This window comes from Gopherus evgoodei, chromosome 3 (assembly GCF_007399415.2).
Source record: "Gopherus evgoodei ecotype Sinaloan lineage chromosome 3, rGopEvg1_v1.p, whole genome shotgun sequence".
Classification (NCBI taxonomy): Eukaryota; Metazoa; Chordata; order Testudines; family Testudinidae; genus Gopherus; species Gopherus evgoodei.
In genome coordinates this window covers 86,788,000-86,814,999 of record NC_044324.1, presented here as the reverse complement: position 1 = coordinate 86,814,999, position 27,000 = coordinate 86,788,000, and the positions used below count along the sequence as shown (strand labels likewise).

The 27,000-nt window shown below is 42.0% G+C and overlaps 1 protein-coding gene across 1 annotated transcript in view; it reads left to right on the top strand.

Moving 5' to 3' along the window:
* Window positions 1-27,000, top strand: part of ASCC3 (activating signal cointegrator 1 complex subunit 3) — a 544,482-nt gene that overhangs the window by 151,312 nt on the left and 366,170 nt on the right. Inside the window, exons 9-10 of the mRNA XM_030556009.1 lie at window positions 2,723-2,923; window positions 3,381-3,521. Coding sequence (XP_030411869.1) covers window positions 2,723-2,923; window positions 3,381-3,521 — 342 coding nt within the window. The remainder of the gene's footprint in view (window positions 1-2,722; window positions 2,924-3,380; window positions 3,522-27,000) is intronic.

The window sequence follows — 27,000 nt, the reverse complement described above, 5'->3', positions numbered from 1 at the left end:
CTCCACTGCATGACACTGGCTGTTGTGGGAAAAGTAATAGTACTGTCTGATTTTTACCAAAAACAAAAAACCAAACCAAAAAAAAGAAAAAAAAATCCAAAAAAACAAACACTCAGATTTTACAAAAAATATTATTCATATTTTTCTGATTTTTACCTACTTTTGTATCATTCAATATATAAAAAATAATTTGTTTTATTAGGAAAGTATGAGCTTTCATGATATGTTCTGTGATAATACATTAGTCTGAGTGTATACACAGAGCTGTCTGTTGAAGTAAAGCTATGTATTAGTCTAGAAGATACAATAAACAAACAGGCTCACATGCCAAGCTTTGAAGTCCATGCGCATCTTAATGTACTGACGAATCTCACTCCCACTGTCATAAACAGATAGCTACGGGTTAATGTCTCTTTCACCTGTAAAGGGTTAACAAACAACAGCTGACCAGAGGACCAATCAGGAGACAAGATGCTTTCAACTCTGGGTGGAGGGAAGCTTGTGTGTGTGTGTTCTTTGTTCTTTGTCTGCGTTCTCTCTGGGATCTGAGAGTGACCGGACATACTACAGGCTCTAATTTTCTATTCAAGTAGTAAGTGCAAGTAGAAAGGTGGTTTAGTCTTTTTAATTGGTTTTCTTTATTTGCAAATGTGTATCTGGCTGGTAGAGTTCTAATGTGTATTTGGTTGGAAGTATTTTAAATTGTATTTCTGCTGGAGGAGGCTTTTTCTCCAGTTTCTATAAGCTGACAGACCCTGTAACTTTTACCATCTAAATTACAGAGACACCTTTTACTTTTTCTTTCTTTTTAATAAAAGTTTTGTTTTTAAGACCTGTCTGATTTTTTTCCCCTTGTTGAGGCTCAAGGGAATTGAGTCTGTACTTAACAGGGAAGGAGAAGGGAGGGGAGAAGGGTGGAATCCCTTTGTTTTAGATTCATGGAGCTTGAATCTGTCTCTCTCTCCAGGATCCCAGGGAGGGAACACCTGGAGGGGAAGAGAAGTGGGGGGGAACAAACTGATTTCTCTGTGTTGTGATTCAAGGAGTTTGAATCACAGTGATCTTCCAGGGTAACCCAGGGAGGGAAAGCCTAGGAGAGGCACTGGTGAGGGAAAGAGTTTAGTTTCCTTGTGTTAAGATCCAGGGGGGCTGGGTCTTGGGGGTCCCTAGGGAAGGTTTTGGGGGGACCAGAGTGTATCAGGCACTCCAAGTCCTGATTGGTGGCAGCTATCAGATCTAAGCTGGTAATTAAGCTTAGGGGAATTCATGCTGGTACCCCAACTTATGGACTCTAAGGTTCAGATTGGGGAAAGATACCATGACACCCACTATGTACATATTTCAAGTTGTTAGAGAATGGTTTAAATATCTGACACAATGGAAAAAACAAAAATCTGTCAGAATACTTTTCAGAACACAAGGATGTATTTGAAAGCTTTTAAAAAACGAAACAGGAGAAAGGATGAAGTGAGTGTATATGCTGTAAATGGTGTGGCCCAGTTATTAAATGTAAATATTTATAGGCTAATAGTTCTAAGTCTAAACGGTAAACTGCTCTTATTCAAATGAAAAGTTTTATTTGGGGATTAGAGAGAGATTGTTTTCTTAAACTCAGAGTGGCATTTTGTGTTTAGTTCTGCAGCAAACCACATAGAATCCCATTCATCAAGCATTAATCTACTGAATACTTTTTTCCTTTGTCCTTCCATCCAACAAAATAAACCCTGATTATTGACCCAGAAAAATAATAGTTTTTTCCACCAATTTTCACCTGCTTTTGTGGTTGTAGTAATAAACACCAGTAAATTCCTGGGAAAAATTAAATAAAATAAAAACCAAAAATGAAGGGCCCTAATTATATTGCATACGCTAAAGATGCCCAACATAAGGCAGTAAGACAACCTTGATTCTGGCATTTCCTAATTTTTGTGTGATTGACTTTGTAACCTTAATATTGTTTTGTTTTTTATTGTAATATGTTAGTCTATATTTTGGACTTTTTGTTTAGCTATGCTATACATAGGTGGTGGCCTGATAATGCCCTAAAGGTGGTCTCTCTGCCCTCGCATCAGAGGAGGAGGAGGGTATTGTTTCCTTTTTATGCTTTTAGGATGGCTTTAGAATTTAAACTTAGTACATCTCTCCTAATGTATAAAGCACTATAAAGGCGTACATTTTCTCACTAATAATTATGTCATGCTTAAAATTCATAAGTCATATAATCTATTAATACTGTTTTTATGCTAATATTCATTAACTATTAATGAAGTTTGGTCAGTGTGTTTTTAGTAAAAGTGAAAAACATAACAGTGGTGTAGTTAAAAGTAACTTACGTTAATATTTTAAAAGAATACATAAGAAATGTGAAGTTTCCAGCATGGTAGACGTAACCTTTTGGGATCAAAGGCTTGTGACCAGGGCCGGCTCCAGGCACCAGCTTATCAAGCAGGTGCTTGGGGCAGCAAGTCGGGAGTGGGGTGGCACTTTCAGGGATTTGGCAGCAATTCGATGGAGGGTCCCTCACTCCCGCTCGGAGCGAAGGACGTCCCACTGAATTGCCGCAGATCGCAATCGCGGCTTTTTTTTTTTTTTTTTTTGGCTGCTTGGAGGGGCAAAGCCCCTGGAGCCGGCCCTGCTTGTGACTAATTTCTAAGAAGATCCAAAAATTATCCCTCTATTTTTGCTGTCCTTGTATTTTCATTGCAATACTTTTTTCTTTCAGATTGGGCAACTTGTATTTAAAGGCATGAAAAAACTAAACCGAATCCAATCAATAGTTTTTGAGACTGCCTACAATACAAATGAGAACATGCTGATCTGTGCACCCACTGGAGCTGGGAAAACTAACATTGCCATGCTAACTGTCCTGCATGAAATTCGCCAGCATGTTCAGCAAGGAGTTATCAAAAAGGATGAGTTTAAGGTAAGAATTCAATGAACCCAAACCAGCTTTTTTAACTCAAAAGATAAAACCCATTGTACATTTATACACATTATATGAAATCAAGAAGTTTTCAAGGGTATTATACTTCTCCAGGTCTCATAGAAAATGCTGGTGATTTACTTCATTACTATTAAACTAGTTCCTATTTGTGTTCTGAAAATCTTATTACCAATGTGAAAAGCTATGAAAATACATTTAGCTTTGATGCAGAACCAATTCTCAAAGTAATGAGGCTGTATAAACATAATCCATTGTCCTCTAAACAGCGGCACACTTATCTAACAAAGAACTACTTTTCATATATCACTATTAAGATTTTTCACTGTAAGTGCCTAGAATCATGTTTCACAATAAATTGTGATTTTTATTGGTTGCCATGAAACAAATGACATTGTGCAGTTTGCTCACTTATCAAGCTAGTGTCCTTTTGCTGCAGATTGTGTATGTTGCTCCTATGAAGGCTTTGGCAGCTGAAATGACAAATTACTTCAGCAAGCGTCTGGAGCCGCTAGGCATCACTGTGAAAGAGCTGACCGGTGATATGCAGTTGTCAAAAGGTGAAATTCTTCGAACACAGGTATGTTTTGCTTCAGATGAATAGTGCCTGTGTGCAGGCATGTGTGTGCACTTTGATTTGTTAAAAAAAAGTCATTATCAAATGTTGTAGTAGTTGGAATGAAACATTGTGGTATTAATTATACTGTGTATGTTTAAAATGTGACCAAAGTTTGGAACACCTTCACTATGGAGAAAACTTTCAGATAGATCTGGAAAACAAACCTAAAATGATCTATTTTTTTCACTGAAATTTGAGGTTCCATCTACAACCTTATTATACACCCACAACCTTCCTATCATTCCCTGGTTTTATTAGGTCCCTGGGTAGACCCATGGTCTCTTCATTGCTTATAATCATTAGTAGAACCAGATCCCTTACTTCTGGGTTCCAGCCTTTTAATGGATTATTGTTCCTACCTTTTAATGATTGTGTCAGAGATTGTGGTACCAGGTATTCGTTTTAAAAAAAAAAATCTCCCCAGCTTCCCTCAACACCCGTCTCCAAAAAATACCCCCCCCCCCCAACACACACCTCCACCCAAAAGTCAAGTAGGGTCAGGTCCTCAGATGGAAAATGCAGAAGTTTGAAATATTACTACAACATTGTTGTTGTGTAAATGAATATTTTTTCAGCTCTCTTTTTAAAGTATACAGTGGTGTGTAGCTGTGTTGGTCCCAGGATATTAGAAAGACAAAGTGGGTGAGGTCATGTCTCTTTTATTGGAAGTTGGTCCAATAAAAGATATTACCTCACCCACCTTGTTAATCATCTTTTTAAAGAGTTAATAAAATTGAAGATTCTGCTGATGACTAATCTCAGTATATTTCCTCTGATAGAGCATTTCAGTGATGAAAAGTATCAGGTATCATTAATGATATTCTTTTGCCTCTAGACATTTTAATAACTGATTTTTGCATACCTGACTTCATGTACAGTGTTGCGCAGCATGCAGATTTTTTTGTTAGCAGATATGACTATTCCCTTATTGCCTTATTTGTTTAGAAAAGTGGCTTTTATCAGGTATACGTTTTGGACAGTCTTTCAGCCAGTGATGTAACACTTTTCCACAACATGAAAAAGTGTTTGTATTTTTATGCTTAAACTCCTTGTTGTTACCCTTTTGTCTCCTAATTTCATGAATCCGAATAAGCTTTGGCTGTATTTATTTATGTATTATGAACACTTGTGTCATGAATCCTGTAGTAATTAACACTGATTCAATTGAGATATACTTTTTTCTTAATTTTGGTATGCTTTAAATCTCCATTATTACACTGGAGATTTTTCCTATGTTAAAAAGAAAATATAGATGTATGCATTATGAATCCAGAGGGGACTATTGTGATAATCTATCCTGTCCTCCTGCATAACACAGACTATGGGATTTCCCTGAATTAATTCCTATTTGAATGAGATGTTTTTTAAAAATCATCCAGTCTTGATTTGATAATTTTGCATGATGACCAAAGCTCAGGTATGTTGTTCCAATGATTAATTACTGTAATTGTTAAAAATATACACCTTATTTTTAGTTTGTCAAGCTTCAAGCTCCAGCAATAAGCTCTTGTTATACCTTCACTAGACTGAAGAGCGTTCTCATCAAACTTTTATTCCCCATTTTCATTGCAGACTGTGATTAATTCACCCCTTCCTCTTTTCTTTGTTGTTCTAAACAGATTGAGCTCCTAGAGTCTTTCACTATATGTGGGGCTCAGTGTCTGTTACAGAGGTCATGGAACATCACGGATTCTGTGACTTTCCACAACCTCTGTGACTTCTGCAGTGGCCTGTGTGGCTTCATCCTGGGCTGCGCAGGGCTTCAGGGCCAGCTGCTCGAGTGGCCCTGGGGACAGCCACACTGGCTGCTGCTGGAACGGCTTTGCATCCAGATTCTTGGTCGGACCCACAGCCAGCTGCACCGGTTGTGCTGGGGTGGCCCCAGGGCCAGCTACACCAGCTGCTGCACAAGTGGTCCCGGGGTAGCTGGAGCAACCACTGCCACTGGACCCGCCACTGCCCCCCCCAGTGGACCCTTGTCTTTCCCCGCCCCGGTCCCCCCGCAGCAGCAGCCCTTTGTGGCATGCCCTCCTCCACCCCTGATTTATTCAGGGGTATTTATATATAAATTATGGACAGGTCACGGGCCATGAGTTTTTGTTTGTTGCTGGTGACCTGTCCATGACTTTTACTAAAAAATACCCATGAAAATCATAGCCTTAACTATATGGCATGTTTTCCAATCCTTTATTCATTCTTGTGGCTCTTTTCTTCAGATTTTCAGCATCCTTGAATTGTGGACACCAGAACTTGACACAATATTCCAGTAGCGCTCACACTATTGCCACATACAGAGGTAATATAACTTGTCAGCTCCCCCTACGTATTCCCTGTTTATACGTCCACAGATTGCATTAACCCTTTTGGCCATAACATCACATTGGGAGCTCATGTTCAGTTGATTATCAACAATGGCCACAAAGTGTTTTTCAGAATCACTGCTTCTCAGCTTAGAGCCCCACCATGCTGTATGAATGGACCACATATGTGATTCTTAGATATATGACCTTACTTTGACCGTAGTGAAACATGTTTTCTTGCGTCCAGCTTACTAAGTGATCCAGATGGCTCTATATCAATGTTCTGTCCTCTTAATTATTTACTACAGCCCAGTCTTTGTCATCTGCAAGCTTGATAAGTAATTTTTGTTTTCTTCCAAGTTATTGACAAAAATGTTAAATAGCATAGGCTGATTCCCACCAGATCCCTTTACAAACACACCAGCTTGATGATTATTCCAGTTTACAATTACAGTTTGAGATCTATCAGTTAGCCAGCATTTAATCCAGTTAATATGCACCATGTTGATTTTATATCAATCTAGTTTCTTAATCAAAATATTTTGTGGTACCAAGTGAAGTGTTGTACAGAAGCCCAAGTATATTAAATCAACACTACTACCTTTATCAACCAAACTTGTATTGTTAAAAAAAAAATCAAGTTTGTACGACAAGATCTGTTTTCCATAAACCCGTGTTGACTGGCATTAATTATATTACCTCATGGTTTTGCCCAAAGTGATAGAGTGCAGCAGGCTGCTGGTGTCTCCAGTTATTTCTCGCTTCTGCATGGTCCCTCCTCTCCCCCATCCTCCCCAGTACCCAGATCTGGGTACTGGATTATACGAATGTCTGACACAGTCCACTGCTCCCGTTCCAGAAGCATGACTATCGCATTGTTCCAGGGGCCCTGAGACAATTCCCCACCAGTCAACTCCAGCTATTTCACATCTTGCACACATCAGTACTTGTGAGAGTGGCCCTATTGATCAAATATCAGAGGGGTAGCCGTGTTGGTCTGGATCTATAAAAGCAGCAAAGAATCCTGTGGCCCCTTATAAATTAACAGATGTATTGGAGAACCTGTGCACACACTCTGAAAGGGGCTGAAAAGAGGCACTATGTCTCCGCAAGGAGTCAGAGTTTTATTCTCTCATTCTCTATCCAACTCACAGGTCATCTAGGCAGCATCAGAGTGATCCAAGCAACAATACCTCTGCCCCACCCCAGAGGGCAAAAGACTAGATTTAATGGGTAGGAAGGTCTTCTCCTTGGCAGGACTCCAATTCTGTATTTCCAACTACTTAGCCCTGATGGCCAGATATGACTTTATCAACTATGGATGAGGGGCTGAGATCACTGACAAACTACTACCGCAAGATTGCAACCAATTCCAGGTGGTTTTGAAGGAAGTCATATTACTCGTCAGGTCCATGCTACTGGTCATAGTGGATTCAGCAGATCCATCAGGCCATGTATTGGCAATTGGGATTGTCCTTAAGAGGGAATCCTGGTTACACTCCTCAGACTTCTCCAGGGAGGTGCAAAACACTATAGATGACCTTCCATTCGACAAATAACACCTTTTCAACCAGAACATAGATGATTCTTACACTCCTTAAAGGATTCTAGAGACACATTAAGCTCTCTGGGCATCTACATACCAGCACCTAAGAGAAAGTTTTACCGCCTGCTCCAATAACAACATTACAAGGCCCTACAGCTATGCCACCCATGTACCTATGAACATCCTCAAAAATGCCCTAAGGTCCACAGAACCCGCCTGCCTACGTCGACTGCTTAGTCATCCATGCAGCGCACACAATCGTCACATAAATGGTGTCTGAGTGTCATTAAAGAGCCATTAACCATTCTGTACATCAGTGCTCCTACTGGCTACCCCCTTTGAGGGCTGCCTCAAATTCTTTATGCCAGCATAGAAAGTCTTAACAATGGACAAGTAAGTCCTAGATGTTATTCACAGCAGCTATCTCATAGAATTTACAGCGATGCCCCCATCATACACTCCACTGTGGTCCACACATGGAGCACTTACACAATGACATCCTCCAACTAGAGATGGACTTGCTTTTGTGGAGGGGAGCTATGGTGCCCATCCTGGAACCATTGCAGGGCACAGAGTTCTATTCGAGCTACTTCCTAGTACCCAAAAAGAATGGAGGATGGAGACTGATCTTGGATCTCTCATGCTTCAACTGTTCAGTTTCCAAACCAAGATTCCAGGGGGAGAGAGAGCTCAGTGGTTTGAGAATTGGCCTGCTAAACCCAAGATTGTGAGTTCTGTCCTTGAGGGGTCCATTTAGGGATTTGGGGATTTAGTTAGGGATTGGTCCTGCTTTGAGCAGGGGGATGGACTAGATGACCTCCTGAGGTCCCTTTCAACCCTGATATTCTATGATCACACTTGGAGCAATCATTCCCTCTATAGAAAAAGGAATGTGGTTTATGGCTTTTGATATGCAAGACGCCTACTGCCATATCTATATACACTCACTCTCAGAAGGTTCCTGAGGTTCAAGGTGGAACCTCAACATCTTCAATACTGAGTTCTCCCATTTGGACTTACCATTGCCCCATGAGTGTTCACAAAAGTTTTCTTTGTGGCGTCAGCTCATCTCTGATGTCACAGGATCCTCGTTTTTCCATATCTAGACGACTGGCTGATAGCAGCAAGGTCCAAAGAAGAGGCCCGGGGGCTCAGCGTCCCAGCTCCTTCTATGCCTTTTCCCCTGGAATTCAACATCAGCGTTTGAAAAATTAACTTTTTGCCTTACACAATCCCTGGAGTTCATAGGAGCTAACATATACACGACATCTGCCCGAACTTATCTGCCATGGGACAGATTCCAGACAATGTGAGAGCTGATCACTTCAGTGACTTTCCAACCCTTGGATTTTGGACATGATCTGCCTTTTTCTCTTGGGGCACATGGTGGCCTGCACATACATGGCACCCTTTCCTCAGCTGAACTTGCTCTGTCTACAACTATGGTTACAAAGAGTCTACTTCCCCATGCACACTCCTGTGCACAATCCTATGCACACCTGGCTCAGCATCCCACCAGAAGTAATCTGTAAACTACAATGGTGGCTATCCCTCGACGATTTTGCTTGGGGATGACCTTCCTCTGATCTTCTCCCACTCTGACAATCGTAATGGACTCATCTCTCGTGGGCGGGGGCACCCACATGAGAGACTTCATGACACAAGGCACTTGGACACCACCAGAGACCAGGATGCACATAAATATTTTGGAACTAGGGGTCGTGCTCAGAGCTTGCCACGTGTTTTTGCCAATGACTAACCCCCCTTTTAACACTTTCTGTAAAGACAAGGTCTCTGTACACTTGTAAGTTACACTTTCATGATAAAGAGATTGCACTACAGTACTTGTATTGAGGTGAATTGAAAAATACAATTTCTTTCTTTTTTATCCCAGTGCAAATATTTGTAATAAAAATAATATAAAGTGAGCACTGTACAGTTTGTATTCTGTTATAATTAAAATCAATATATTTGAAAATGTAGAAAACATGCAAAAATATTTAAATGAATGATATTCTGTTATTATTTAACCATGCAATTGAAAGCGCAAATAATTGTGGTTTTTGTTAATCTAACAATTAATTTTTTTTAATCATTTGGCAGCCCTAATAGATATTAATTAATTTTGGATAATGAGGCAAAGGAGGAAGGGGGTGTTGATAAAAGCAGTGTGTCATCTTGGGTATAAAAACTGTACTGAAACTTAAGCTTTGCATTTATCAATATAAATATAGCCAAACCATAGGCCTGTTACTCTGCAGTTGATCACTGGGTGTGGCAGTCTGTACCTGCTGAAATAAACCTGTTTCTTGGATTTGAACTCTGAGTTAGAAGTGGTTTTGTCTGCTACAGGAAGCAGAGGTGGTCTGCTTTGCTGCATTTGTAAAGTAACATGTGGGTCTGGTTGTTGGTCCTGAAACATCTTTAAACTATATACTTTTGAACAAATAGATTGTAATTAAAAAGAGCAATCATAAGAAATTCCAAACCAAAAAATATTAATAAGTGGCAAACAGTGTATACACTTGTGTCATAATATACAAAACCAAAACCATAGGCCTGTTACTCTGCAGTTGATCACTGGGTGTAGCAGTCTGTACCTGCTGAAAGAAACCTGAATTTTAAAAAATCTTGTCCCACTGTTGGCTGTACAGCAGAAATTTACGAACTCATCTTATCTCTAGAGCTGTGTGAATATCAAGCAAGGAAGTAAACAAAAAAGTCATATTAATTTTAAGCTTCATTAGAAATGGAGGAGTGGGGGAAATCCATGCTTAACAAATGTAAAGAGGAAAAAATGGTCAGTGAAAGACATATCATTCAGCTTCTTTTAAAGGGTTTAAAGAACTGAAAGTCAAGTGTCTTTTTAATAGTAATGAACAACTGAGCAGTAATGTTCAAAGTGCTAATTTAGAACAATTTAGTAACATAAAATATATGCAATAAAACTTTGATTCTTCATGGTCCTCTTATTGCCCCAATAACATCCTTTCTTTTACAAAGTTTGCCATTTAGTTTCTGTGGAAGAGATCAAGAGACAACAAAAATCTGCTAGTGATGTATATAAATAGGCAAGGAGGAACAAACTTCATTTGAGAGATGCTTGTTCTTTTTGTGTGGAGATTGGCTTAGAAATCCATTTAATCTCTTCAAATTGAAAGAACAATGAAAATGCAGACTGGTTAGGTAGGGAGAAAATGGTCCAATCAAACTATTGTCTAAAGCAACAAATTTCCAAGTAATATAAACATTTAGAATTCTAAGATGAGGCTTGTGTGCCCAACTGACACCATACTGCAGAATTCCACTATTTTTCTGAGGAGAAAAAGTGGTGATAAAAGGCCACAATCCTCCATGTATACATGCCATCTGAATCCTCTTTCTCCAAACTACTCTGAAGGATGACATCAGAAAGCACAAAGTAATCCTACATATCCTAAATTTACTAATAAAACCATGTTATTCAGACCAATCAGAGATGTCTGTAGTCCAAACCTGCCTCTACTTGACAGGCTAGATGCCCTATTTCATGGTCCAGTTCTACATGCAAAATCAACATACTGTGATGTTGCACTCTATATACCTTATGAAAGTATGCTTATGAATGTGAATATGATGTAATTGGAATATGCTTTCTGCAAAAGGTCTCTTAGAAGATTATAAGCTTTGAATGATATCTTACGAGTGTGTTCATCCTGTTCATATGCATGTATCATCTTTGTATCTGAAGCTAGAAATATGAAGTATAACTCTGAGATCCTATTGTAACTATGCAAAATGCGGGCCGTTAGTGGTGGTTTAGAATCTTGATGGCTCCCATTGATTAGGACAGTTGGTTGTAAATGGCTTGTTTACCTGCAAGCCTCCATGTGTACCTGTGGGCCAGCCCATGGGTAATGAAGAATGAGATCTCACAGGGACATGTGACCATGTCACCTGATGATGAAATCCATCTTGAACCTGGTACTATTCTGTTTAGAAGGAGGGGTGGGGACCCAGAGAGACGAAAGATGCCTGCTTTGTGCCAAAGCTGCAAAAGGGGGTGGAGCAGGGCAAAGGGGCTCCAGTCATGAGGCAGCCCCTGCTTTCTACGTAAGATGTCTGCTGGAACTAACAAGGACTATACCAGGGGAAAGGATTGGGCCCAGACTAGGAAAGGGTCTAGTCTGTAAAAGCTTATTAGAACATCTCCGAGGGTGAGATATTACCTGTAATCAGTTTCTTAATGTATTACGCTTGGACTAGCTTGTTTTTGCTTTATTGTGCTTGGTGACTTACTTTGTTCTGTCTGTTATTACTTGAAACCACTTAAATCCTACTTTTTATACTTTTGTTTATTAATGAACCCAAAGTAAGTGATTAATACCTGAGGGAGCAAACAGCTGTGCCTACCTCTCTATCAAATTTATAGAGTGCAGACAATTTGAGTTTACCCTGTATAAACTTTATACAGAATAAAACGGGTTTATTTGGGGTTTGGAGCCCATTGGGAACTGGGTGTCTGAGTGCTGGAGCAAGGCAACCTGCTGTTTTCAGTTAAGTCTGCAGCTTTCGGGACCAGACCCTGGGTCTGTGTTGCAGCAGGCTAGCTTGTCTGGCTCAACAAGACAGGGTTCTGGAATCCCAAGCTGACAGGGAAAACAGGCTCAGAGGTTATTCTTCTACAAGTGATTGCTCATGTGTATTCCACAATAGGTGTGCGTGCTTGCCACGTGCACCGGTGTCAGAAGTTTTTCCCCTAACAGTACCCGGAGGGGAGCACCCCTAGCGTGGCACCTCCATGGGGTGGTATAAGGGGCGCTGCCAGCTCCCCCCACCCTCAGTTCCTTCTTGCTGCCAGTGAAGGTGCTTCGGAACTGCTCTGCTCCAACTTCGCTGCAGCTCTTCCCCAGAACTTTAGTTCAGTGGATAGTACCTGTAGTTAGTAGTTTGATTAGTTTTGGTTCAGGTTAGTTAGTGTGCCCGGGCTGTGGCATGCCCCATGCTTTGGGTTTTAAGCTGTGCGACACTTGTAGGCGACTGATGCCAGAGAGTGATCCGCATGTGTACTGCTTACGTTGTTTAGATGAAACTCATCTCAGTGATCACTGGAAGATTTGCAAGTCGTTCAAGCCTTGAAGTGAGGGAGAGAGACATTAGGCTCTGGGCCATCCTGATGGAGTCGGCGTTGACCCCGACTCTGGCATGCTGCTCTGAGTTGGCACTGGGTACCACAGTGTTGGTGCGCGGCGACCCCCTGGCACCATCTACCTGTTGGCACCATTCCTCTTCTGTGGGGCTTGCCAAGAAGGCAAAGAAGAGGCCTTCTCCACCACAGCACTGGAGCAAGACTGGGGGAGAGGCTAGACCCATGTTGGGCATTCCTCCATCCCTATTGGCCTCTAGGCCTCTGACTCGGATTGAGTGGAGTAGCCCGGCCCATTTGGAGCAGGCTTCCCGGATGTCCAGATGCCCTCCACACCAGAGGCCCTGCAAGCGGCCTGGGATGTTATGTCCATGCTGGTACCAGGAGCATCGCCAATGTTGGCCCTGAAGTCCAGAGGCAAGCCGTCCCTGGGATCTCTGCAGTTGCCCCCAACTCAGTACTGGTCACGGTCGAGGGAATTTTCCGATGCTGTTCGTCACTCAGCGACCGTCCTGTGCATAGTCCACACAGGTTGCCGTCAACCCCCATGAGGTTGTCTGGCTGGGTTCCGACTGACAGAGACTGCAGGCACCACTCCGCCTCGAGAAACGGACACTAATGGGACTGAGGCAGAAGACGCCGAAGGTCCTCGTCTCAGAGGGGCTATCGTAGCCAGTCGTGACAAGAATGTCAACGCCATTCCTATTTATCATCTCGCTGTGCCACGGTATCGCTTCTGCAGCCCTGGGCATCGATCGCTGGTGCCTCGCCATCACGGATCCGCCTGCCGAAGCTGATCACGGAGAAGCTGCTACCAGCAGTACCATTCCTCCACGCTGGGATCACAGTCTTGTGGTCAGCACCGTTCCCAGCGCTGCCACTCCTCCTGGTCCAGGGACAACGTCAGGTTGTATATCAGCCTGGCCTCCCTTCATAGTTGTCCATCGATGGGTCAGGCCAGCCAGACTGAACAACCTGCTCCGCCGGTGCCACAGCAGATGAAGTGGCACCGGGCCCTGTGACTGGAACAATGGTACCATTGGGCACTGTGGCCTCTGACACAGCCTCCGGTGGGGGCTTGCTTGGTGGCTGGAGCCTTGGAACGGCAATTGGCCTCCCTTTCCCGGTCTCCGCGGAAGGAGTCGGTGGGATGTGCATCTTCGGCGTTGTGCCCGGAGAGCGACCAGGTGGTGGATCCTCTGGTGCTGGTGGACATGCAAAGTACCGCGCCTGCCTCCTCACCCTCCCCTGATGAGGTGATTACGACCCCTCCTCCCTCCATCCCACAGGAGGACTCTTAAGCCCATCAGAATCTATTGAAAAGGGTGGGGTCAAACCTCAGCCTTCATGCAGAGGAGGTGGAGGAGCCTTGGACTCCCTTTTTAATGTCCTTTCCGCCTTGATGCTGGGCAAAGTGGCCTTGCCACTCCACAAAGGGGTGGCATAAATTTCAAATGCCTTGTGGCAAACCCCAGCCTCATTGCCCCCCATCTCTGAGAGACTGGAACGCAAGTATTTTGTGACCACCAAGGGACATGAATACCTATATACCCTTTCTAACTCCCTGATGGTTGAGTTGGTCAGCCACAGGGAGGAGCAGGGCCAACCAGCCCCCACTCCGAAAAATAAAGATTCAAGGAGGCTGGATTCATTTGGGAGAAAAATTCATTCGTCCTTGAGCTTCCAGTTACAGGTGGCGAACCATCAGGCTCTCCTGGGCCTGTATGAGTTCAATTTGTGAGGCTGTCTGTCCAAGTTTGAGGACTCCCTCCAGGACCGTGACAGGAAGGAGTTCAAAGCTCTGGTGGAGGAGGGTACAGCAGCTGCCAGGGCAACCCTGCAAGCAGCATCGGATGTGGCGGACACGGCTGCGTGGTCTATGGCCTCCGCAGTGTCCATGAGAAGGGTGTCGTGGCTCCTCCTGTCTGGGCTGTCCGGTGAGGCACAGAACTCTTTGCAGGGCCTCCTGTTTGATGGCAAGGCTCTGCTTGCAGAACAGACGGACTTAAAGCTGCATGCGCTATGCTTAAGACTCTTGGCCTTTAAGTTCTGGCTCTGGCTAGAATGAAGTTTAAGCTGCAGCAGAATCCTTCCCAAGCCACCAACTCTCAATATGAACCCCCTTATCAAAAAGAGGCAGGACTATAAGAAACGCCCACAGACAGCGTTGGTCTGCCCCCCAGCCTGGGTCCTCCAAGGGCAAACAGGCAGAGAAATGGCAGGTTTGATGGAATGCCTGGAGGTGACCTACCAGTTCACATCAGGGATCCACCCATAATAAAGCTTCCCTTCTCCAATCGTTTATATGCTTTTCTCCCAGAGTGCTTGCAGTTGACCTCGGACTGATGGGTTCTCAGCATTATCTCCTGGGGCTACACTATCCAATTTACCTCTACCTTGCCCAAGCACCCTCCATCCCTGTCTGTCCTGGGGGACTCCTCTCACGAGGCCCTGCTCGTGCAGGAGGTGGGGCGTCTCCTTGGCCTAGGAGCGGTGGAAATGGTGCCAGCGGAGTTCAAACGCAAGGGATACTACTCCTGCTGTTTACTTATCCCGACGCCCAAAGGGGGGCGCAGGCCCATTGTGGACCTGCGAGGCCTGGACCAGTACATGGTGAAGCTCAAGTTCCACATGGTCTCCTTGGCTTCCATTCCCTCTCTGGATCCCGGGGACTGGTATGCTGCCCTCAATCTGCAGGACATGTACTTGCACATCCATATGTTCGAGGGGCACATGTGCTTCCTCCGTTTCATGGTGGGACAGGAACACTACCAAATTAGGGTCTTCCCATTTGGCCTGTCCACTTCCCCTAGGGTATTTACAAAGTATACGTCTGTGGTGGCAGCCTACCTCAAGCGCCGTGGGGTCCAGATCTTCCCCTATCTGGACGAGTGGCTGGTCAGGGGCAGCTCCCGGTCATAGGTGCAGGATCATGTGGTGCTCCTTCTGTCCACATGCGCTACTCTGGGCCTGTTGGTAAACGACACCCAAGTCCACTTTAGTCCCAGTACAATGCATAGAGTTTAGCAGGGCAGTCCTAGACTCATGTCGGCCAGAGCCTCCCTCCCACCGAACAGATTTGAGACCCTGAAAGGACTCATTGACACAGTCACAAGGTTTTCAGTGACAACAGCCAGAGCGTGTCTCCAGCTCTGGGGCCACATGTTGGTGCGCACATATGTGGTTTGCCATGCCAGACTCAGGATGAAGTCCCTCCATCTCTGGTTGGTCTCGGTGTTCTTCCAGGCCAGAGACAGGATGAACAGGGTCCTCACTGTGCCTGAACCGGTGATCGCCTCCCTACACTCCTTCCTGGGGAACATGCTCTGCAGGGTCTCATTCAAAGGCAGGCTCCCATTGATGGAGCTGGTACCTGACGCATCAGATCTGGGGTGGGGAAGCCATGTCCGAGACGTTCAGGCCTGAGGTCTGTAGTCTGCACAGGACCTGGCCCTCCATATAAAGGTCAAGAAGCTCGGGCAGTCCAGCTGGCGTCTGTGGCCTTTTACTCGCACCTAGGGGCCAGAGTGGTCAGGGTTCTCACGGACAACACGGCCTCAATGTTTTACGTTAACAGGCAAGGTGGTTAGGCCAGGAGTAAAGGATGTGCTCGGAAGGGGTTCAGCACATCCTTTTGGAAAGCAGGTGACCCTCCACGTGCTGAGCTTACTTGGCAAAGTGGTATCGGTTTTCCTGATGGGCGGCTGAGCAGGGTGTTTCCCCCATGGCTGCCCTGATCCAGCTCATTTTGGACCACCTCCTTCACTTTAGAGCCCAGGGCCTGGTGCCCTTGTCCATCAAGGTGAACTTGGCAGCCATATCGGCTTTCCACCTGCCGGTGCAGGGGCACATGGTATTATCCCATGCTATGACTAGCTGATTCTTTAAGGGATTGGATCGTCTCTTCACGTATGTTAGGCCCCCAGTCTCGCAGTGGGACCTGAACTTGGTGCTGACCCAGCTGATAGGTCCCCCATTTGAGCCGCTAGCTACGCTCTCCTGCTCGCACCTCTCATGAAAGGTTGCCTTCCTGTTAGCAATCACATCGGCTAGGCAGGTCTTGGAACTCAGGGCCCTGACTGCCGAGCCCCCATACCCAGTGTTCCATAAGGATAAGGTCCAGCTCTGCCCACATCCATTGTTCCTCCTGAAGGTGGTCTCCGTCTACCACATGGGTCAGGACATTTTCCTGCCAATCCTCTGTCCCAAGACCCATGCGTACAGTGAGGAGCGCCGCGTCCAAACGCTGGATGAGAGACGGGCTCTGGCATTTTATCTGGAGCAGAATAAGCTGTTCAGGAGGTCTTCATAGCTGTTCATCGCCTTGGCCGAACGCACGAGGGGTCAGCCAATCTCCACTCAGCGGCTTTCCAGCTGGATCACCTTGTGTATCCGTACCTATTATGACCTGGCGGGAATTCCTCCACTGTCAATTGTGAGGGTGCAGGCCTTGTTGGCTGCCTTTTTAGCCCATGTCCCCATTCAGGACATTTGCAGGGCTGCCACATGGTCTTCAGTTCACACTTTCACTTCACATTATGTGATTATCTCCCAGACTGGGGAGGATGCTGGGTTCAGCAGGGCTCTGCTCCTCCCCGAGAGTTTGTGAACTCCTACCCACAAATATAGCATGGAATCACCTATTGCAAAATACACATGAGCAATCACTCGAAGAAGGAAAAACAATTAGTTACCTTTTCCGTAACTGGTGTTCTTCGTGATGTGTTGCTCATGTCCATTTCACGTCCCACCCTCCTTCCCCTTTGTCGGAGTTGTCTGGCAAGAAGGAACTGAGGAGGGTGGGGAGCGCACAGCACCCTTTATACCATGCCATGGAGGCGCCACTCCAAGAGTCACTAGGAATGCTCCCCTATGAATACTGCTAGGAGAAAAGCTTTTGACACGGGTGCATGTGGCGAGCACGCACCTATTGTGGAATAGACATGAGTAACACACCTTGAAGAACACCCATTATGGAAAAGGTAACAGTCTTTTTCAGCACATCAGGTGACAGTCCCAAGGGAGTCTCTGTGACTGAACCCATCACACATACCTGAATCTGATTGCTTGGATCTAAGAGCTTGTCTACATTGGCACTTCACAGCGCTGCATCTTTCTCACTTGGGGATGTGAAAAAACGCACCCGTGAGAGCTGCAAGTTTCAGTGCTGTAATGTGCCAGTGTAGACAGTGCACCAGTGCTGGGAGCTACACCCCTCAGGCAGCGCTTTAACGTTGCCAGTGAAGGCGTTCTCTTAGACCAGGGGTTCTCAAACGGGGAGTCGGGACCCCTCAGCGGGTCTTGAGGTTATTACATGGGGGGTCACTAGCTGTCAGCCTCCATCCCAAACCCTGCTTCACCTCCAGCATTTATAGTAGTGTTAAATATAAATAAGTGTTTTTAATTTATAAGGGGGGGGGCGTATTCAGAGACTTGCTGTGTGGAAGGAGTCACCAGTACAAAAGTTTGAGAACCACTGCCTTAGACAGACAAGGTAGGCGAGGAAATATCTTTTCTTAGACCAACTTCTGTGGTGGAAGAGATGCTTTCAAGCCTCTCACAGCTCTTCTTTAGGTCTGGGAAAGGATATTAGCATGTATTCTAAGGGACCATTCAAGGCAGAATGGCCCACTAATACCTTTGCTGTCATAGGACAAAAAGAGGGGGTTAGTGAGTTAGTTTGTTGTAAAAAGCCATAAATCTCCCACATAGTTGTTGGGGCAATTGATCACACACAGGTGATAGGGTGTTCTTTTTTTTTATCATTTTCCTGTGTGAACTTTTTGGAGAACAGAGTGATTGTCTGACCCAATAAATATGAAACCAGGATTTATAGTTTATTACTACAATCTATAACCCAGTATTTCTCCTTTTTTGTCCTATTACTGCAGAGGTGTTAACAGGCCACTCTACCTTGAATATGCCCACGAAAGCTTATGCTCAAATAAATTGTTTAATCCCTCATAACTCAATCCTGACCCCAGATGTACAGTACCTTCCCTCTTAACTTGTGTATATTTAATTTTAAACATTTACTTTAATAAATTTAAGTACTTGTGCTAAACCATCTGTTCCACCTTGCATTTTGCTGTGACACTGGGAGTTTCTTTCCCTGACCTGAGGAAGAGCTCTGTGTGGCTTGAAAGCTTGTCTCTCTCACCAACAGAAGTTGGTCCAATAAAAGATATTACTTCCCTTGCCTTCTCTCTCTCAGATTTTGGGACTAATACGGCTACAGCTTTGCTGCTTGGATCTTGTAAGAGAGTTAATTGAAGCAGTCTATTTTTAGGGGATGATCCAAATTCTGTTTGCTTCTAGCAAAAGATCCACCTCTCTAGCGTCCTCCAAACCATGGAAAAGGTTACAAAGAGAAAGTATCAAATTCAAGAATTCTGGGAGTCTGAACATCCTAAAGTTTCTACAGATGCCCTTTCCTTACACTTAATGTAAAGATTGCTAAAGGAACTTCGTATGAAGTCTTCACATTCAAGGACTTTACCTTCATTCCCCCCAAAACTTCAGCTGGCTCCAATCCACCTGCAAAACTTCCGGTCTCCCTCCTCCACAGTATAACTTCTACAGAGCAGTTGTATACTGTCAGTGCAGAAATCTTTGCCACATTGAAAACTGAATGTGATGACTGTGGAAAAATAAATTACAAACTACTGTACTCATTTTATTGCTCATATTTGTAATTATTTCAATTTTAAAAATCAGGGGTTTTAGTTTAAATAGAGCTTCACTACTTGTCCATTTTGCTTCTCCAGAGTGCAGAATTTAGGGACCTTGCTACAGAATTTAAGTCCAGATTGCTATGGAGTACAAGTTCCATTCTTCTGTACAGTTGACTGACTGTGCCTTTGAGTCTATTCTATTCTTTACAGGTTCTTTTACCACCTTTATCACCATAGTATCTTAGTGCCTACCAGCAGTGCATTAAGTGACATAACTAACATCTGCTACCATGTGATTTGTTGTTTCCTCATCGTCTGTCTAGAGAGAAATGGCCGTGTAATAGGATTTTTTAATGTACATGCTGCTTAATGGTTATATTACAGACTATCTATGTAATGATGGTATTGGTCTATCGGCTATCATGGGGTGTTGTCTTTTTGTCAGATAACTGGTGACTTTAAATGGTTGTTCATTTGGTCTTTACAATAGCCTCAAAATGCTTTTGTTTTATGTACTCAACAAGAATGTATGCTATAGCTTTGAACACGGTTTACCAAAAATCCTGAGGAAAACTATCCTTTTATAGTTCTATCCAATATCTTACAGTAAACAATTACAAATATCTTTGAAACCCCCTGGACCATGGAGAACAGAAATGGGTTTGAACTACCAGAGATTTGTTTGTAAATCACTGGGCTAGGAGACAAAAAATTTGTGACGCTGGCATTTTGTATTATAAACAGATGGCTCTGTTAGCATGATGTCTTAGCCTGTGGTAGACAGCTGTAACCTTTAGAAAATCATAGAAATGACTTCCTGGCCCCCACGCATATTAATGCCTAGAGGGAGATAGCTTTGAATAATATGATTTGATACATGTGTGGCTTCCACTTTAATTGTATTTATGCTGAATTGTGCTTTTATTAAGGATGTTTTATTGCTGTATATGCAAAGGAGCTGGCTATTTAAAGATAAGTAGGGAGATCTATGACATTGTAATAACAGGAAAACACATTTAAGATAGCTTCATGTTGACACAGTAAAACATGGAATTTCTTTACTTCTCAAGAACCATTAAGTCATTTGCTATTTTAAGTGTGAAGGCCATATTTGCCAAAGGAGGTGCAACTAGTGTATTCATCAAAATGCACATGCCTCTGCTGCCTTTCCTGTATATTTATGTTTGCTGACAGATTTGGTGATGCATATCTGTGGTGGTGGTGGTGGTGGTGGTTGTTGCAGAAAAAGGCTTGTTAGATAATGGTTTATCATTCTGAGTTGTTGCAGCCATCTTTTTATGGCTGCTGAATTAAAGTGTTAATTGTAGTTTGAGAATTGTGAGGAAAGGAACTTTTTGCTTGGTTATCACAGCCATATTTATAGAACTTTATTTTAAACATAACAAAAACAAAACAGCAAAGTAAAACATTTGGGACTCAAAAGTGGAATGAAATAATTAATTTTGAGAAATTTCCCCTTATTTAAAATGTCTTTTACTGGAAGCAAAAGTTTCTCTTGGAAGAAATCATTTTGCTATTGGATTTCAACTTCAGTTATTGTTAAGACATTTCTTGCTCCTTAGACACATGACAAACATATACAAGAGGGAGAATGAAATAATAAAGGGAAAGGAAAACTTCTACCTGGCTCATTCTTGCTTCATTCAAGTGCTGTAGGCACGATATGGGACACACAGTTCAGACTAGCACAGATTCAAGTCAGCTGCTTGAACCCATGGTGCTTGCACTTTCTGGGATGAAATCTAGTGGACATTGTCTCGTGTCCTTCCCGTGCAGGTACTTCTTCATGCTGGAGGAAGGCTGCCTGTGCTTGTTTTGTTGGTAGGATCATACAGTTCAACTAATACAGAATCTGGTCAAGCTTGAAATTGTTTTGCCAGAAGACAATAAGGATAGGAAGGAGAGAAAGCGGGGACAAAGTGATAGCAGAAAGCTTAAACCTTGCATCATAGGATAAGGATTTAACCAATCTGATGGTGATTGACCAGTATCCATTTGTGGTCTGGATTTATAGGAGAATTTACCCAAAATACTGCCTTAGATGAGATAGGCTAGCAAGGTTCCTTAACACTAAGGAGCTGTTTGGCTACTTAGCCTCTTATATGCCATTACTTTTTATTCACATTTAATCTGAGAAATCAGAACACTCTTAAATGTCATTAAGGTCTGTAAAAAGTGTTTATTAGCTCCACATATGGTCTTCTGTGCTTTAAATCATAGAGTTCTCATACCCTTAAATTTCCGAATTTCATTTTAATCCCAAGAAATGAGGTTTTACCTCCTCAAAAGGATAAGACGAGTACAATTGGATTTGTGCTGTTGCTACTGGTGGAAAATCATGACTTGTGGAATGAGATTACATATTTCCCAAGGGCCTAAATCATCAACATTTCTCTATTTATTCTTTTTTTTATTATTCTGGGTTTGGGAATTTGGAATGGTATTTGCCTTGACCTTCCACTTCATCCTTCTACATCTATAAACGCCAGTCATTTTTCCTTAAAAATTTGCAAGTGGCATGAAAATGGTCAGAAAAGAGGGAATTTAAATATCTTGATGTGACTGAGCAAGCAGTGTTTCAGTTGCTTGTGAGTGTACCAAACGTTAACGGGTGAAATTTTCTATGCAACACATTAGGCTTGGCTTAATTTAGTTTAGGTTTAGTTTCAACAAAAGTAGTTCAGCAATTTTCTAAGACTAATTATGGAAAAAATACACTTTTGTTCATTTGAAAGTGTGTGTGTGTGTGTGTGTGTGTGTGTGTGTATATATATATATATATAATGTTTCATTGAGCATGCTTTGAAGCAGGGACTCAAAATTTGTCAGAGTGGTTTGCGCTGGTGTCAGGAATGAGCCTTTTGCCGCACCTTTTGTAAAATGGCAGTTTGCACATGCTGTGTTCCTGTGGGGAGTGGGTGGGGGGAGTCTTTAATTCCATAATCACATATTATCAGGAAGAGGTTAAACTAGTAGCCGAAAGGGAGGGTAAAAAGAGGGAAGATATAAGCACCCAACGCAAAATCAAGATGCTGAGATAAAATTAATCAAGGAACCAAAGAACATGAACACAAGACATTCTTTAATTGCGTATATACCAATGCTAGGAGCCTGGGTAACAACAAGCAAGAGGAATTGGAATTGCTCACTTATGGGCATAAATTCAGTGTAGTTGGTATTATTGAAACCTGATGGTTTTCTTAACATATTTGGAATATTAAAATCAGTAGTTATAACCTATTTAGGATGGAGGAGTGGCACTCTGTCAAATGAAAAAGATATTACCTATTTCCAAGTCAATGGTAATTCAGAAGAAAATGATCTTGAATGTTTATGGATCAGTGTCCTAGCAGATATAAAGCACAATGTGGGATGTGAGTTGGTGGTCTGTGTAATATACAGGAGAGCTGACTAAATAATCACAAGGGTCCCTTCTGGCCTTGGAATTTATGACTCTATCATAATGCATATACACAAGAGGGACAAATTTATGTTGCATAATTCTTCCATTTTCTAGCTTTGAGTGCTTGACTTTGCAGCCTTAAATGTCTTTTAATGTAGTTTTTTAATGTATGATGTTTTCATTGTCTCTTGATCAACAAACAAAGCTTATAAAATGTAAGATTTTTTTATTTCAAATGATCTGTTTTACAGTTCTCATTTAGTGTCCAACACTTTAACTTCTCAGTACTTAGAAACTAACAGCTTTATGTGTTTCATTGTAGAACTAATTGCTTAAGCGGGGGGTGGGGGTGGAAATGGAGATCACAGCCTCCGTAGTGACCGATAGGCTCTTGTTGCATGGGTAGAATGGGAAGGGACAGAGTGTTGAGTGGGAAACCTCCCAATATACCAACCAGCAGAGCTTTCCTGGCATAGAGGTGGCAATAATTCACTATTGGCATGGATCGAGTAGCAGATTAATTCTTTCCTGGGAGTCTCAGTTCTTTCCTTGTGCTGTCCCATCCCAGGAATAGAACAGTACCGACATAATTTCCTCTCTTCCCTCCCCAACAATATAAAAATGCCATTTTTATGGAGTGTATTGGCAAATTTAACAGGGCAACATTGAATGTCATAAATATTTTCATGCTTGATATGATACAAATAATTTTAAGGATCCTTTACTCAGAAAAATCCCAAGAAATTTCATTACAATCAGCTAAAATGTTTTTTGTTTTGCAGCAGCCTGCTGTTACAGGGAAATTCTTTGGTTTTATGCTCCTGTGTATTTTGTTTCAGTGCAGCCTGCTGCAAAAATGTCATTTTAATCACTTTCATTGTTGACTAGCACACACAGACAACTGACTATCATATTTGTTCTCTGCTTGCTTGCCAAAACTAAATAATGATGATGATACTTTGAGCTGATTTCTTAAATTTCCTAGAGTTATATTGTAAATTTTTCTTTGTGGAGATGATATCCTCAGTGATTTTATTGCTGAAACAGAGCTGATCATCAGGAAATGCAAGGGTAGGAAACATTAAAGGATTTAAAAACTTCTTCTGCTTTGCAACTGTCTGTAATAAAATAAAACAAATGGACAAAACCCCCAAGCATTGAACAATATAAAGTCATGTAGTTTCTGAGCATACTCTGCCAAAGCATTTTTTGTAGCTCTGTGTTTAGGAAGCGTCCCTTGTGACTAACACCTTAAAGTAAATTGTCAAAGACTTACATGACATTTAAGAATCTTTTGTTTATGTTCTGTGCTTCAGAGGAATTGTAATAGAGATGTCATAACAGTGCTGGTTAGTTAAAGTTATCATTTTCACTGAAACTTTGACTTGGGTAGTTTGAAACTGCAGCATACAGTTTGCCATCTTGTCTATATGAATTTTTGTAAACATAATTTTTTTTAACTTTGAGCAGTGTGGATCTTGAAAATGGCAATACGTATCATTTTAAAGAAAAGCTTTTTCTTTCATATTTTTTTTTTGACAGGAGAAAACTGAAATCTGCTTTCTTCAGAACAGATACATTGTCATTGCAATGCTTACATACAGCGTATACTGCTTCTTTATATTTCTCAAAATAGTAGAAAAGCTGAGTAGGTAAATATTAGGTTTATGTTGAAGTTAGTTTTAAAAGGATTAAGACATTTTTGGTCTAGCACTTTGCTTTTAAAGTTTTTATGGAAAGAGAAATATATTTTGCTGTGCAACTGTAAAATAGCCAAACACACACACACACGAATTGAATAATTGCCATATTAAAACCATATATGAAAACGATTGTTACTGGCAACATATGCCACAAAGGTCAATATTGTGTAGTTTGAAGTGAAAGGGAGATTTTTCTTGAAAATTAGAAAAGAGAAAACATTGATCTCGTCAGAAGAGAATAGGTAATACAATACTGATATAAACAATTTGTTTTTCAAAAAGCCACTTCTAAAAAATAAAAGCAGAATTTATGCAAGTGTGGTTTTTATTGGCAAAGGTACTTGTCTTGTTATTAGTGCAGAGATGATTTTTCTTGAGCAGAGGAAATAGCTTAGAGGACTGAATAGAGTCTGACCTCTTAAAGATTAGTTGATTAATTGTACTTGTGATGACAAAGCAGAAGTGAGAAGTGAAGTAGAGACTATAAAACCTGATAGGGTGAGTGGTTGAGGACGGCAAATGGCATCAGAATCTTTGAGAAATATGGATGGTTATCCTGATGGGTTTTGTCAGCTGATGGACTCTAATATTCAGTCATGAAGGCTTTATTCCCCTTTGAAATCTGATTCTAATATAATGGAATAATGTTTTTTTTTGTTAAGCTCTTGCCTGCTAAATAAAACTAATCAGCTTCAAAACTACTTAAAGTAACAGAGAGCTATAAGTGTCAGTCTCTTTTGTCTTTGATCCACAGTGTTTTACATATCACGTACAAGTCTCATGATTTTAATAAAAAAGATTTAGTAAATTTGAATCCTATTGTATTTTTCTCTGTGTAAGAGATGGAAAATGGAGACTGCACATTTTTTTCTGCACTGAGTTATGCTGGCAGTGTACTGTGTTGAACACACATGCTACTAACTACATGAATGGACTTACTACTGAAAGTTGTGTCTGTGTAGTATATTTGATGAGGTAGTGACTCTACAGTAGTTGAAATGGAAATTGCACTTGCTGATTATTTTTTCTCATATAAATTTCTCCAAACATTAACCATTGCATTCGGATTCTTCATGCCTAAATTCAACCCACAAAAAAAATTTAAAAAATCCAGACTTCAGGAATTATTTGAATTTGAAGTATAGCTTTAAATATATATAATATTTTCTTAAACTTCAGAGGTGGCAAAAATTAGTGACAGAATTGTTACTAAGCCATTCAATACATGGATACCCATTCATTGATCTACTTCTGGACTTACTCAACTGTGTAACTACACATGTAGTTTGGGTTGAGGACCAGTGTCTCTGTTTGCTTGACTAACTTTTTTTTAAGTAATTTCTAGAGGTTTGAAAATGATAGTGTGCATTAGTAATACATTATTTTCCTTAACCTCAGGAAGATGTAGTAAGCTACGGTACTCAAAATGTATGATTCTTCTAGAAAAACTACATGAGTGATGTGGATTATTTGGGGTTTAGGTAGAGGTGTTATATAGTACAGTGCTTCCAATATATACTAATTTGGATACCGTACAAAAATAATAGCTTGGAGAATGATACTTCTATTCTGAGAAAGGGTTTGCTTGCCTTTTGTATATCAGTGCCATCCTTTTATAGATCATCTCGGAGCTTTGGTCATAGCATGAAGCATTTGGAGGTTTCCTTTGGAATAGGAATCAAGCAGCAACAATGAGGATGAATGCACAGGTTTTCAGAGTTGCTGTATACCATAGTACTAAGTAATCTCATTTTGTTGGTGTCCTCGGTGAGGTCAGTGAGTGTGAAATTCTACTTCCTGTTGGCCAGTAGGGGAACATCCATGTTATAGAACTCAGATTATTAAATAAACATAAGATCAATCACTTCCTTGCTAATGAATTTCCATCTCTGATATGATTCTATGTCTGAGAATACTTGATACACAATTCTTTTCTCAGGGTTAGGAATAGAAAGGAGAGAATCAGAATAATTTATTTATCAAATTGTATTCAGGATCTATCTTGTCCATGTTCCCTCACTGACTGTAATGATTGGTGGAAGCTTTGTGCCTGATATCATTTTGGCAACTACAGCAATTGTATACATTGAAAAAATATTAGGTAAGATGTCACTGGTTGTTCTGTTGGCTCTTTAATATATTGTATTGTACACTTCCGTTCTCTGTATGCTCCATTGCTGCCTAGTCCATTTCTTCCCTACTTTTGCTGTCTGATTGTTAGGTACTTATCTAGCCCTCGTCTTTGTAGTGTCAGAGTCCATGGTATTCACCTTCTCCAATGGACATTCATTTCTTGATTTTGACTCCTTTATCTTCCAACTGGTAAGTCTCAGGGTTTGTTGAAAGCACCAGTCTTGCTGCTGACACCAGACTCTAAAGGTATGTCTACCTTTCAGTTCAACAGCTGCTTCTGACTCGTGTCAACTGACTCGAGTTGGGCTGTAGGGCTGTAAAATTACAGTGTAGAAGTCTTGTACCTCATCCCTTACAAAGTCCCAGACCCTGGGCTTCAGCCCAACCATCTATGACACACAGGGCCAGCTTTATGAACAGCAGGTCCCGATTCGAATACCCGGCGGCAGTCCAGGGCTTCGGCGGCACTTTGACGGTGGGGGGGTCCACTCCGGGTCTTCTGCGGCACCGAAGAACCTCCAGCTGCCAAAATTCT